Source organism: Notamacropus eugenii, chromosome 2 (assembly GCF_028372415.1).
Source record: "Notamacropus eugenii isolate mMacEug1 chromosome 2, mMacEug1.pri_v2, whole genome shotgun sequence".
NCBI lineage: Eukaryota > Metazoa > Chordata > Mammalia > Diprotodontia > Macropodidae > Notamacropus > Notamacropus eugenii.
The window spans coordinates 511,795,032-511,809,998 of NC_092873.1; the positions used below are offsets into that span (position 1 = coordinate 511,795,032).

The following is a 14,967-nucleotide window of genomic DNA, read 5'->3' on the forward strand; positions in this document are numbered from 1 at the left end:
GACTTAGCATCTGGGGGAACCAGGGGAGGCCTTCTGGAAGAGCTGTGTCTTAAGGGAAACCAGAGATTTCATGAGGCAGACATAAGCACAAAGAATATCACCCTCTTGGGAGAATATAATACGAGAAATAGATTTTAATGTTGTGTTTTAAGTTTTTGCCAATGCACGTGAGTTTTTTTATGTCACTAGCACCTCCTTCAGTGAAAAATGGGATTCCATTACTATATTTATACCCCAAGGAGGTCATTGATAAGCAGAAAGTTCTCATATACAGTATATTTATAGCAGCACTTTTTGTGATAGCAAAGCATTCAAAACAGAATGGATGCCCATGTGTTGTGTATATGTAATGGGACATCACTGTGGGGTAAGAAATGATGCGTGTGATAAGCACAGAGAAGCATGGAAAGATCTCTGGGAAATGATGCAGAGTAAAGTAAGTAGAGCCAAGAAAACAAGATACACAGTAATGATCATCATGGAAATGGAAGCAGCAAGCACCCCACACAAAATTCAAAGCGAGTCTTGAATCAAACTCAAGCCTTGTTCTAAAGATGAGCTATGAGGAGACCCCCTCCACTCCACTCTTCACCCCCTCTGCGGAGGAAGATAGTCCACAAGTGATGAGTATTGCACATATTTTCAGCCTTTTTTGATGTAATGATCAGTCGTACTGATTTTTTTTCCTTTTTTGTCTTTCCATAGAATGATACTCTGGTAGCAGTGGGGGTGGGGGGAGGGAAGAGAAGGATGCTGGGGAAAACTATGGTGACGTAAAAAAAAGGGCATCAATACAAACTTATTTTAAAATAATGAAAAATGAATGCATGGATGGATCAGAAGCATGTCTTAATTGTTGACTCTATGCTAAGCTAACTATGAGCAAATCATTCAGTGTCTCTGCTTCACTTCTCTTATCTGTAAAACAAGGAAATTGGAGGAGATGTTCCCTGTGATCTAAGGTCCCTCCCAGCTTAAATCTATGACCCTATGATTCTAAGCACTGATTCTGGGGATAGGAATGCAAAAGCAATTGCCCCTGCTCTCAAGGAGTTTGTAATCTAATGGAGGAAACTATTGGGGCATACTGGTCTAGTGACCAGAGGGATACTTTGGTCCTGAAAAATTACCAGGTTGGGAAGTGGGGCCATGGGGAAGTAGATTAATACAGCCATCCAGCAACGATGGTGGAGTTGATTCAATCTTGGTCCATGGTTCCAAAACTGAAGGTGGGGAAGAGACTGGGGGAAGTAAAACTGTTGGAGAAGGTAGTTGGAAAGGAGGGAGTAAAGGGATCCTTAGCTAGGGCTTTCTTGAAATAGTGTTTTAGGAGAGTGGAGCTCCAGGGCAGAAGTTCCTTCAGGTGTCTGGGGTGGGCAGCAAGGTCATTGGGGAGGAGGTGGTAGAACAGGTAACTGGACGGAGGGAGGAGAGGGAAAGTAAATAGCTGTACTTTCAACTCAAGTCAACTTCAATTTGTTTTGAAGTCAAATATACTGGGTTACTAATCACTTAACATCCTCTGTAAGACACAGACAGGACTATGTGCACTACTTGCCTCACAAGGAGTTATGGGAAAAGAAATAGATATATAGATAGATGGATGAATGGATGGATAAAGGAAGTCAACTAGTTTTAAGTACCTATGTGCCAGACATTGTTCTGAGAAATACATACATAGATATATAGTCTGTCTATCTGTCCATCTGTCTTGATGGATGGATGATGGATGGATGGATGGTCAACTAGCATTCAAACACATGCTATGTCCCAGGGACCATACTAAACAATAAAGAGCTAGATACATACATACATGATGGATGAAAAGATGATTGGATGCTTTTAAGTGCTAGAGGAACATTCTCTCAGGGTTATTGTTTTAGCAGCCCTAGGATGGATTTGGGCCTTCCCCTGCCCCATCACACATACATATTGTGAGCTGCCTGGCCAGGGTTTAGGGTTTACTTTGTGAAATGAGTGGCAGGAAGGAGACCTCAAACTGGGCCTCCTTGATTCAGTGCCCTGACCAATTGATAGAAAAAACCAACCACAGGGTGTGTGGGCACGAAGGTGTATGGGTGAAGAGCAAACTGTCTAGAAATAATTCTTGATCTAAAATGAACTATGTAAGCAAATATGGTCTCATGAGTTCACCCAGGCTGCTCAGGGCTACATTCCTGTTCCTGCCAGGCAGCCCAGCCCACAGGGCCAGGGGTAGGCAAGAGCTCCTGGCAAGGATGTCTCCATCCTGCTGCCTATGCTGTTGGCTCAGTAGTCAGTTGCACGTTGGTTGTTTTCACAAACTTGGACACTAATTATCTGCGTTGGGCGAAGATTGTCCTGGAAAGAAAATTCTTTCAAACCCCTCCATCCTGTGCCCTAGTGAGACTGAGGAGTCCATTAGGTAACATTTAGAAAGACCCTTGTACTGGTCAGGAGACTAAATGTTAACCCTCAGCAGAGGGTGTGCAGGAGGAATAGGAAGGCTGCTGGTGGTCAGGAAAGTGAAACCAAAAGACTTAGGCAAAGATTTGTTCCTTTATTGTTAAATGCTTAATATTGTAAAAATTTAAGTAATTAAACAAACATGTTTGATCCAAGGGCCTCATACACCATTTATGGCCAGGAGGAAAGTATTACTTTCAAGCATGAATCAAGAACACAAGACCCCTCTTTATCTGGCTGCCCGTAAATTCCTGGCAGAGCACCCAGTGCCAACCAAGGGCCGGTTTCTGCCCATTCATTTCATGAGTGATGTCTCAACAATGCCTCCAAGGACAGTAATAGGTAGTAAGACTTTGTTAGACCATGTAAGCTCCTTGAAGACAAGAGACCTTTGTCCAAGCCTTGTGCCAACCCTGTGCTTAGCCCTACCCGACTGCCACTCTCTGGGCATAATAATGTTTATTGCCTTCATTTTGTATCATTTTAAGTGAGCTCCCAAGCCTAATTAACAATGGCCCATTAGCTATTTTCTATAAGTTGCTATGTTCAAGACAATTACAATTCATCCCTTACATCCACATCGGTGGCCCCATTCCCTCCTATATCTCTGTTTTCTTCTTCCTTCAGTTCTTTGTCTTTTTCCAGTTCAGGCTGGTTAGCACCTTCATCCTCCTCCTCCTCCTCCTCATCTGCCTCTTCCTCCACTGCATATTTCTTCTCACCTTCTTCTTCTTCTTCGGCTTCCATTTTTTTCTTGGTCTCTTCCTGTTGTTTTTTCTTTTCCTCTGCTTCGTAGGCTTCCCTCCATATCCTTTCTGGGTCCTGTTTTGAATATGTAATTTCCACATCATTTAGAGGTGGTATAAATTCCAGGCCACTCTAATTTCCCCCTACCCCCATCTCTGACCTTTGAGAAGCAACCTAGCCTTTAAGGTCAGGCTTGTAGATGGGTTCCTCTTACAGAAAGCCTTCACTGATTTTCCATCCTCCCCCAGGTCAGAAGTGATCTCTCCCTCCTCAGACCTTGAATAGCATCTTGTTTCTCTCTGGTTCTCGTGTTCTATGTTGCTCTAGAGTTACTGCTAAGTTATATTCTATAGTCTTATGTGGCTGTGTTATTTCCATTCCCTTCTCCCCCTGCCACCATTGTACACTCCATAAAGGCACATCTTAACTATCTAAAGCTCTCTCTACAGTATCAGGCACAATACCTTGCACATAGTAGGTACTTGAACCAGGGGATTATTCAAAGAATGAATGATTCTAGCTAATCCTGTAGGAGAAAATTTAACTCCATGGGCTACATTTTAAAGAGTCTGTAAAGTGGTGTCCATTTTCCTCGGGGTGGGAAAGTTGAAGGAGACCAGTCCTTAGTGATTCCAGGGGAAAATAATCTTTCCCTCACCAAACTTCTTATCATACTTATTGCGACCTCTCCTTTCTATGTATCTCTTCTTCCCTTGTAATCTAGTTATTCTTGTAGTTGTCCTTCCCCTTATAAGTTCCTTGAGGGAAGAACTTTGTATCCCTAGCACTCAACACAGTGCCTTTTGCATAGCGGGCATGTGACAATTACTTAGTGAGTCGAATTGGTGTGTCATTGATTCACAAATTGCCCACCAAGAGAAGAACAGGTACACTCTTTACTTTGTTAGCGGAATTGCAAACTTGTAGAATCATTTTGGAGGGCAAGCCGGTTATCCATACACAGTTACAAATAAAAGTTTTGGAAAAGTTAGAATCACACCCTTTGACCCAGTAATTCCTTTGTTGGTAATACACCCTGAAAATGTAGCCAAAATGAGCAAAAATGAAAACAAAAGTATCCATGGCAAGCATCCTAAATCATGACAAAAATTCTCAGAACATGACAAGCTGGAAATCTCCTAAATTTCCAAGAATAGGAAAATGGTTACATAAAGTATGGTCAATTAATGTAACAGAAAAGTGTAATTCAAACAAGACCAACATATGTGAGGAACAGGAAGAAATCTAGGAAAATTTACTTTAAATAATGCAAAACAAAAAAGAATGGAAAGACTAGAGGGCACAGTAACTACTGAATGTGAATGAGTGGACAAACCAAAAAATTGTATTGAGGACTTAGGAAGGGTGATAGAAAAAATTGTAATACTTATGGGTTGAAGTTCATTACTTTGCCACCAACTTCCTGACAAAGGAGTGATGGACTCAAGACACAGAATGAGACATGCATTTCTGGATATGGCCAATCGGACTATGCAAATTTGATTATAAAGACTCTGGTTTTCTCCCCTTTTTTCCAATGAGTAGGACCCTGTGGGGGGGGGGGGGGGAGCGGGGAAGAAACAAGTGTAGGTTAGTTGAAAGCAAAATAAAATTTATTTGAATTTTTAAAAAGAAATCATGTTAAATGTAAATTGGTACTAAGGATATTTAATTGACCGTATTGATGCCTAGTGCTTATTTTTAATTAAAAAAAATATGTTATATATACTTATATTTATTTTCAGTCTTCTAGGATAGCAGGGAGGGGTCTCCGGGGGTTTGTAAGCTGTGCCAGTAGAGTTAAGGGTCTTCCTGGCTCTTTGAAAGGGTGCAGCCTCAGTTAGCCCTGCAAGGCTCATTGCCAACAAATTAGCCACCCAGTGATGACTTCTTTGGTTATAACAAAGAATTCCAGGGCGTGGTAAGTGATCATATTAAAATTAGATTATCCTGCTGAAATCTGACCATGGCCAAACAAAGGCTCAGCTTACTTTTCTTATTCCCCAGGTCTGATTTCCAACTTTCTCTGCAAATTCTTCATCATTTGTCAGGAGGAAATTGTCAAATATAGAACCAGATTTTACCTGTTGGAAGAAAAGATACTTGGGATAATTACCATGAATTTAGATGTGATTCTCCTCAAAGAGATGTTTTTGTTTTCTCTCAAAGTCAACAAATATCCTTCTTGAACCATGAGATGATAACTTCAGTGACTGTGAAAGCAGCTTAGGTGCAGAGAAGACACAGGGTTCTTGGCTAGTAACCAAGGCCCTTTGCCCTCAGGGACCATATTCGATGTTTAATTTTTACTGCCCCTCTGCCCATACCCTCAATTCCACTTCCTACATGCCATATTGTAGCCAATCTTTGCATTTTCTCTCTCCTAATCTCTATCTGTTGGAAAACCCTTTCTTTACCACCTTCTCTGAGCTTGTATTCATTTCTTACTTTCCTTCCTGGCCCACCTCAGCTGCTACCTCTTTCAGTAAGTCTTCCCACACCTAGCTGTAAGTATGGACCTCCATTTGGTTCTGGGCACTAAATAGGAACACACTGCACCATGTTCACAAGAGGACTGATGGACATACAAGAGGGGACCAGCTGAAGAAACAGAGGGTGTTCTTCCTGGAGAAAAGACTTAGGGAGACATGAGAACCTCTTCAATGGTAGGAAAGGTTTTTGTGTGAAAGACATAGAAGACTTGATCTGTTTGGGTCCCAGAGAGAAGAACCAGGAGCAGAGTGTGTGTATGGAAGTGGGGCGGGGAAAGTTGCAGACAGACAAATCTGGGATAGATGACAAGAACCACTTCCTTCCATCATGAGAGGTAGTGTGATCTAGCAATCAGGCTTTAGGATTTGGAGTAAGCAGAGATCTGGGTCAAAATCCTACATTAGGCAGTTATTAGCTATGTAACCCAGAACAACTTCCTCATTATAGATAATAATAATGGTGCTAATAACATCTGCAGTACCTGCCTCATGATGTTATTGTAAAGATGTAATTTGATAATGGCTGATGAGTATTAATATACTGGGTAAATGCTGGCCAGCATGGCTAGATGACAATTCATTTGAAAAAAGTCTGGGGGTTTCAGTGGAATGCAAGCTAAATATGAACCCACAGTATGTCAGAGCAGCCCCACAAAAGGTCATGTGATCATAGGCTACATTCTTGTCATAGGACACTCTGAGAACACAGTATCCAGAGTTGGGGAACGGAGAGTTCCCTTTCCCTTTCCCTTTGCCCTGGCCAGGCCACCACTGAAAGACTGGGTTCCACTCTGACCACAGGATTTTCAGAAGGCCATTGATAAACTGGAGAATGTCCAGAGGAGAGAGTCAAGGTGGGAAAGGGCTTGGTTGACATCATATGGTGGATCTGGGGATATTTGATCTGGGGGAGGAGAGGTGAGAGCTTTCTTCAAGCATTTGCAGGGCTGTTCATGGAGGAAGGTTGCCCTTGCTCCACTTGGCCTCTCAAGTCTGAACCAGGAGAAGCTGAAAATAGGCAGATTTAGGATGGATGTGTGAGGGAAATCGCTAGCTATTAGAACCATCCCAAGGCTGCCTTGGGAGACAGTGAGCTCCCCCTCTTTAAACGTCTTAGAGTGATGCTAGCTAAAGGTCTATTGGAGATGTTACAGAAGAAAGCCTTGGCCAATATGGCATCCAAGGTGTCTGCACAATAGTCATCAGCTTCAATTCATGGATTTTATCATGTTGCATTTGGTTGCTTTTTTATTTTATTTTTTTTGCCTAATATTGGATAATTTTGAAAATTATTATTTACTAACACATTTTGTATATTTTGAATATATTATGAAATCTTGAGGGGTGAGTTCCTTTGTGGTATTTTATAAAGAATAACTCTGCTAATTAAAGTGTTTATTTACAGTTCATCCTCCTCTGAAGTTCCAGCCTAAAGTCTCCCCCTGGTACAGGGATGAAAGCTGGCTCTCAAAGTCTCTACCACCAGCGAGCAAGGATGGAACCGTGTGTCTGTCAGCTGAGAACCAGCCTGGCTCACAACTGAAAGGCTAATCACCCTACAGGTAGCACAGTACAGTGGACTGGGCTGGATCTGGACGTGGGTGACCTGCATTCGAATCCCAGATCAGCTACTTGCTATCAGTGTGACCTTGAGTAAGTCCCTTCACCTCCATGTGCCTTAGTTTCCTCATCTGTAAAATAAGAGGGTCAGATTCAGTGGCTAAGGAGATCCCTTCCTGTTCTAGAACTAAGATTCTATGATCCAGTTTGGTCAAAAGGCTTGCCTCTGGCCCATTGTTCTAGGCTTTTCTGATCTTTCTGACATTCACCATCCACAAAGTTGTTCATGCAGACTTGAGGAGCCACAGTGGGTGAGAGATGCTGCAGTGAGGCATCAGACCTGGGTGTAGATTACCCATCAGTGTCTGACTGGATCTGGGGCCTCATTGGCCTGGGCATCCCATGTCCATGTCCATCAATCAATCCATAAGCATTTATTAATGCCTATGGCACTCTAAAGCCTTTGGCCTTCATGGCTTTATCCTCAACCATTTCTTCTCATTTCCTCTTGCCTCCCACTCCAGCTCACATACTTGCCCTTCTCTTGGCTAGTCCCTTCCTTTCCTGATTTCATACTTCTAAAAAAATTTCTGCCAGAAATGGCCTCCCCACTCATCTCTGCCAAATGTAGTCTAACCTGTCCTTCAAGGACCACCTCCATCATGCCTCTTCCAAAAAGTCTTCCCCCACTCTCCCCCACGCCCCTAGTCAAACATACTGTCTCCCACTTGGGACTGCTCAGAATATTCAGTACCTTTCTGAAATCAGCTTTGTACTTGACTTTTTACTTATCCATGTTTCATCCTATTAGGGCAGGAGTCATGCACTATTGACCCTGGATCCTCTCCATACTGAGCACAAAGCTTTCTTTGCTTATATGAAGGGAGAAATGGAGGGGAAGGAATTCTAGAAGGAACCCTGAAGTTAGGAGCTGTGGGTGTATATCATGGATACTACCAACTCGCCATGTGACCTTGGGCAAGTCCCTGAAACTCTTTGAGAAGCCTTAGCTTCCCGTGTATAAAATGTGGATATTCATAGTTACCATGCCTGCTTCACAAGGTTGTCAAGAAGAAAGCACTTTGTAAACCTGAAAGCACTTTAGCAATGGGACTGTTGTTATTTGGGTTTATTGAGGAGAACAGGGATTCAACTGAGCAGTCAGCAAGAAGCATTTATGATGTACCTACTATGTGCCAGGATACAAAGACAAAAAGAAAACATTTCCTGCCCTCAAGAAGCTTATATTCTACTGGGGGATACAACACAGTGAATGCAAAATTAATTAGAAAATACAAAATATATACACTGTCATTGGGGAAGGAAAGACATTGGCAGCTGGGGTTTACTGGAGGCAGGAATTGTACCTATGATTTCATTATTTTCATAACTTCCAGGTGTGGAAATTCCTTTCACCAATTTTCCCAATCCAGAGAGCTGCCTACAGCCCTGGGACGTTAAGTGACTTGCCCAGAGTCACACAGTCAGTATGTGGTCACAGGCAGAATTTGAACTCGAGGGGCCAAGTCTCTATCCACTATGCCACACTGCCTTTCCACAGAGATGAGTAAATTAAGTGAGGCCTTGGTTTCTGGAGCAGTAGTGATACCAATAATGACAGTAATCTCCTAGATTTGAAGCAACCTTTCAACTTTTTAAAGCTTATTCACATCTATGATCTCATTTTATTATCATAAGCAACTAAGGATGCAGAGAGCAGCTATAATTATGCCATTTTATAGATGAGAAGACTGAGGCTCAGAAAAGGAAACAGGCACATAAGGGAGATTCAGGCCTGTCCATCCTAAACCTCAGGCTCTTTCTGCCTATATAGGGTTCATTAACACCTTGATGTGTTAGAAGGCTTAGTCTTGTTCTGTTCAGCCCCAGCGGGCAGGACCCAGAGCTGGGAGAGGAAGCTGCAAAGAGGTAGATCTAGGATCAAAATCAGGAGAAACTGTGCAATACTTTTCGACATCTAAAAGTGGGATGAGCTGCCTTGACAGATAGGTAGTCAGTTCCCCACCACTGGGGGCTTCAAGGGGCAGACTGTATTCCTACTCATTTATGGGTTGGACTAGAATCCCTCTAAGGTCCATTTCTACTATGAAGTTCTGTGATTCTAAGTGATTGACACTTAATTACTACATACCTGCCAAATATCCAGGCCCAGGACACTGATGTTGTAATATCTGTAAATATTGGGGTCTGCTTTGTACTTCGGGTTGTCAATTTCTGGATGCACCCACTCACCTTTATAATTTGGGTTATCAATTATTCGAGGCTTCCACTCACCCTGAAATTAAAATAGGAAATACTCAACAGGAATATCTGCCTTTTTTCCAGCATTTCTAATTTCAAGCAATAAGATAACCCAAGTTACTGAACACAAATTCTACTGAAATTTGGATTTGGTCCTAATAGTAAAAGGTTGTTTTTCAGTATTGATTTAATCATTTGTTTGTTTATGTTTCATAAATAGCCTGCATCCCAGACCCCTGTGCTGTTACTGGTGTTTTTCAATGACTTGAATAAAGAGCTAAATGACAGAAGTATTGCCCCAACCTGAGAAGGCTAGCTGACACGGTGGAAGCCTGACTCAGGAAATAACAAGATCTTTCTGATCTTAAAATGCAGGGAAATTCAATAGGGAAAAATGTTGAGTCTCACCAGTTAATGTCCTTAAGGTAAACTGAGGATACTATTGAATGAAAGGCTTTGCACAAAGATCACTGCGTATTGTATAGTGGAGAAAGCACCCACCATAGAATCAGATGGCTTGAGTTGCAGTCCCAGCTCAGACTTTTAATAACTGTAGAGTTTCCCTTCTTTTCTCTCCCCTCCTTGAATCCATCCTCCACCCAGCTGCCAAAATAATCTTCCTAAGGCTAATAAGTCTGATCACATCACTTCTGATCAAAAACCTTCCAGGGCTCCCTATTCCCTTTAACTAAGATACTATGTAGATCCCTTAACCCTGCATATTCTGGTTTCAGACTCTTTTTCTATTTCATCCTCCATAAACTCTAGATCCCAGCAGTTCCCTGAAATTGAGAGGCATCTGCCGCCTCTGCACATTCCCATTAAGCCCCTTGTCTAGAACACCAGCATCTTCTCATTCCCATGACCGAATCCTTCTCTTCCTCGAAGGCTCAGCTCGGGTGTAAAGGAGGGAGGTGTGGTTCCCATTCTGCATCCCCAGCTCAGCTGAGGTAATTACAAGCTTTAGTGTTCAGCCATGAGGGTCTAACTTGATAGCAAGGGATTAAACGTACACTAGAAAGTCATTTTTACAAACCAGTTTGATCACTCTATTTCTCCTCTTCTCTGTGGGAAACATTATTCTCAATTCTCTTTTTTAGCTTCCTAATCCTATCTTACCAGCTGTGCCAGAGGAGTGATGATAATAAATCTTAGTAATAGTAGTAATCATAATATCAGTAAAAGCAGCAGCTAGTATTTATATCGAGGTGCTTGACATAAGCCCCCTATGACCTTAAGATTTTACATCCTACCTGGGACTTGATCCAGCCAGTTGATGGGGGGCGTCCCAGAAGAATATTTTGACTTTTCCAGATGAGAGGCAGCCTGATATGATGGGGACCCCGTTGTATTTGAGTTTGGAATGTGTGTGCTCATCCTTCATTGCCAAAGAAGACCATGCCATCAGAGAAATGATGACAGGACTTGCACTTGACTTTGTTTGGAGGGAGGGAGGACTGTGCTGGTCACCAGCCTCACTTCTCCTCCAGAGCCATCTGAATCCAGTGACCAGATATTCATCAGGATGATTGGAGATGACCCAGGATGAGGCAGTTGGGGTTAAGTGACTTGCCCAAGGTCACACAGCTAGTGAATGTTGTGTCTGAGGTGAAATTTGAACTCAGGTCCTCCTGACTCCTGCACTGGTGCTCTATCCACTGCACCACCTAGCTGCCCCTTGAGTTTGGAAAATCCAGGGTTCAAGGCCCTCTTTTGGCACTGAGTGGAGATGTGACCTTGGACAAAGAACTTAACCTCCCTGGATGTCCATTTCATAGGATCATAGAAAGAGGGGTAGAGGGAATGACAGAGAGCATCTGGTTCAATGCCCTCATTTTACAGAGGGGAAACTGAGTCCAGAAAGTTGAACTGACTTGCCCATGGTTACACAGATATTTAGTGTCAGAACCATGATTTGAATGCAGGTTCTCTCAGAACAAATGATTGATCAAATGAATGAATGGATGGATGAATGGATAAAAAAAAATTTACGTATTTATTATGTGTCCAGTGCTAGGGATACAAAAACAAAAGTAAGACAGTGCCTGTTCTCAAGTTGTTTATGGCCTAATGGGTTGACAATCCATATAGAAGGTTTCAGCTACAAGTCAGATGGAAAGGTCCCATGGTCTTTAGGGTGTAGCAACAAAGTAGATGTCATTTCCATTGAGAAAATCTTACCAGTTTCTGATGATGAACCACGGAACAGTACCAAGGACTTTGGTTGTGAGAAAGGGTTTCATTCCCATGCTAAATGGTATAGCAATCCCATGTGCCTTCCTCTCTCCCTTTACAAGGGGCTGAAACTCTTTTCCCATCCCCCAGAGGATCAAAGTATATGTTCCAAGGGGATCACCTCTATTATAAATATAAAGCACTTTGTAAACTTTAGGTATTATTTATTATAATTATTACTACCATAATGGAAACCTAGAACTGGAAAAGACCTTCGAGTTCATCTAGTTCAACCTAGAACATAAACTCTGTTAATATATAAAATAAAAATATATAAAATGGTCACCCTACCTTTAGATGTTTCAACATCTTCAGGGACAGGGAGCTCACTATCTGTCTTGACCTAATCTGTTCCATTGTTGGACAGCTCTTAGCGTTAGAAAGTTCTTTCTTACCTTAAGCCAGATTCAACCTCCATACATTTCCTACCTCCTAGTTCTCCCCTCTGAAGCCACAGAGATGAGTCTTAATCTTTCATTTATGACAGAACTTAAAAATGGAAAGGACAGAATTACGTCATCAAGTTCTTTCTCCTACAAACTAATCCTCCCCAATGTTCTCAGCTGTTCCTCAAAAGAAGGATGAGGTTTTGTGAATTGGCTAATGCACGCTGCCAACTCAAGAATCCCAGGTCAGCTCTCCTCACAGCTTCCCTTGAGGCCGTAGAAATGGAAGTATGTTCTGACCAATACGAGATAAGCCTGGCATCATTCTTAGCCCAGTGCCCACCCTAAACACTAATCCACCCAAGCCTCAGAGTTGATATTTTATCCATTAGATGTTCCATTCATTTCTTGTTCTATATTTTGTTCTCTTTGCAAGTGAAAAAAAATCCCCTTTACCTTATACTTCAGGTTTGGGATCAAAGGGGGCTCCCACTCGCCATCCATTGCTGCATCCCAGTCATTAGGCTTCTTTGCGTCTGGATCCGGGATTTTTTCAAAATCTTCCCAGTCCTAAGATAAAATTGATCTGCCCTAAGGACTTGTTGGTGACTGAGCAGACAGAAATATACATAGAAGACTCTTGTAATGAAACGTAAAATGTGAACCCTTCATTGGAGGTGGAAGGGTTAATAAGCCAGTGTGAGTGAATCTTCCCTGCAGGTCCATCTGAAATGAACAGTTCTCCTATTCCCTACTCCTCACTCCATTAGACCTTGATAGCAAGGGGCAGGAGGGTTGCTGGCTGGTGACTGTTCCATGCCAAGGTAGGAGCGAACCTTCCCAATGCTGGAACCATGATCTTCTCCTGTGTTTAAGGGATTCAGCAGCTTGGGGGGAGACCAGGAATTGCCAGCTCTCTCAACTGAACTCATATGGCATAACTTCCAGATCCTTCAGTGAAAAGAAGAAGGTTCAGGAGGTCAAGGAGTGGAGCTGCACATCATGACGGGCACCCAAAATGCTGGTGACCTTGAAGTCAGGCTCTACTTACTGGGCCTGGTTTAGGGCTGCTGGAAAAATCTCCCCTCTTAATGGCTGAAGTTTTACAATCAGTAATTCATTCAATGAATGACCCACCACAAATTTCTTGAGCACCTACTATGCAAATGACACTGTTATGGGGATAACATATAATATGATGCAATTGTTCTTGGATTCAAATGAATTGAACAGTTGTTTAAGCAACTATTAGGCATCCAGGATAGTTTGGTCCCCGAGGGATGCAGAGACAGTTCTCCCAGAGTAAAATGATTTCCACATGTGCATGAATATCTGCTGAAAGTGAAATTGTGAAAGGGTTATGCTTTCAATGACTCCTAAAATTCTTTATCCCATTCATTAGCGTCATTTATAGACAGGAGACCAGAAGCAGAATCCATTTACCTCTGGTTTCTTGTCATCAGGATCCTCAATTTGGGGTCTCTCATCCCACTTTCGAGGTTTCCTCGCATATGGATCTTTGATTCTTTTGGGGGGTAGAAAATCCCAGTCGTACTCTAAGGCCCCAGCTGCCACCAGCTGATTATCTATTTTGACCCCATAGGTGCAATCCGGGCGAAGAATCAGAGTATACAGGTGAGTGTCTTTATTTATCTGCAGGAAAGGGAGAGTGGGAGGGAAGGAGATCTGCAGCGTTGCCCAGTCCAGCCCCCTCTCCGAAAGTGTATTACCCATGAAGGGAGAAACAAGGGGCCTGATTTGGGAATCCAAAGGGTCATAGGTGGTGCTGACCCTACATCTCTAATCAAGCCAGGCCCAGAATGGCCAGAAGTTCTGGAAGAGTTGCAGGGGAAGAGCTTTCTTCTCTATCCTCTACAAACCCAAATTACAGAATCATGTCACCAAGTTCTCTCTCCTACAGATTAATCTTCCCAATGGCCTCAACTTCCCTTAATGGGGTTGTCGTAGTAGAAAGAGGAAGGAGAGGCTCAAAGCTCACCTTTCAGTACTAAGCCTCAGAGAACCTTGCAATGACCAGGAGGAAGAAATGAGCATTATAGATATTGTTATCATTTTACAACAATAAGTGGACCAGCAGGAGACAATGTACCCATCCGGGAGACACAAGGACTCACCCTGATCCAGGGCAGGAAGAGACAGCTTCACGGGACATGACCAAATACACTAAGCTCAAGTGCCACCAACTCTAAGAGTCATTTCCTGAGCCCTCTGCCATTAGAGTCCCACAAATTACTTTATATTTACCTGGTCTATGCTTCATAGTCATATATGTATATGTGTATGTATTTCTATGTTATATATACATATGTATATATGTATTTCTATATTACATGCATACATGTGTATATGTGTATGTATGTGTGTCTATATATGTATGTATGTTTATACATATATATGTTTACATATCCCAGCCAGAATATAAACTCTTAAACAGTAGAGGCTATTTCATTTTTTTCTTTGAATAAGATCCTTCCTCTTTCATAGTATAAGTCATTGTCCATTTCATATGTGTACATTTTATTTACTGATAGAGGCAGTAAAAGGATATTTGTATGAGAAAAACAGCTCCAGATAGTTGAAGACCCGAGAGAAAACAATCTCTTCGATAAATGCACTGAGGGGAAACGTCTGAAAGTAGTTCAGAGACAGGAATGCTGAATAAAGGTGGGGATGACTAAGGGGCTTTGTTGTCCATCGGTTTCTTAATATCCAACCCTATTGGTTGGGTTTTGAAGACCATAAATGAGAAATGAAATGAAGGAACTGGTTGGAGACTATAGAAAAATTGCATGGGGCATGTTTGTATTACATTTGGTAGA

General features: G+C 42.2%; 1 protein-coding gene across 1 annotated transcript in view; it reads right to left on the bottom strand.

Annotated features, from left to right (window-relative positions):
* Window positions 1-2,879: 2,879 nt before the first annotated feature.
* LOC140530133 (calreticulin-like) overlaps window positions 2,880-14,967 on the bottom strand; it is a 28,297-nt gene continuing 16,209 nt past the window's right edge. The window contains exons 5-9 of the mRNA XM_072649444.1: window positions 13,571-13,780; window positions 12,584-12,697; window positions 9,397-9,540; window positions 5,184-5,276; window positions 2,880-3,267 (exon numbers count right to left, since the gene is read on the bottom strand). Coding sequence (XP_072505545.1) covers window positions 3,001-3,267; window positions 5,184-5,276; window positions 9,397-9,540; window positions 12,584-12,697; window positions 13,571-13,780 — 828 coding nt within the window. The 3' untranslated portion in view covers window positions 2,880-3,000. The remainder of the gene's footprint in view (window positions 3,268-5,183; window positions 5,277-9,396; window positions 9,541-12,583; window positions 12,698-13,570; window positions 13,781-14,967) is intronic.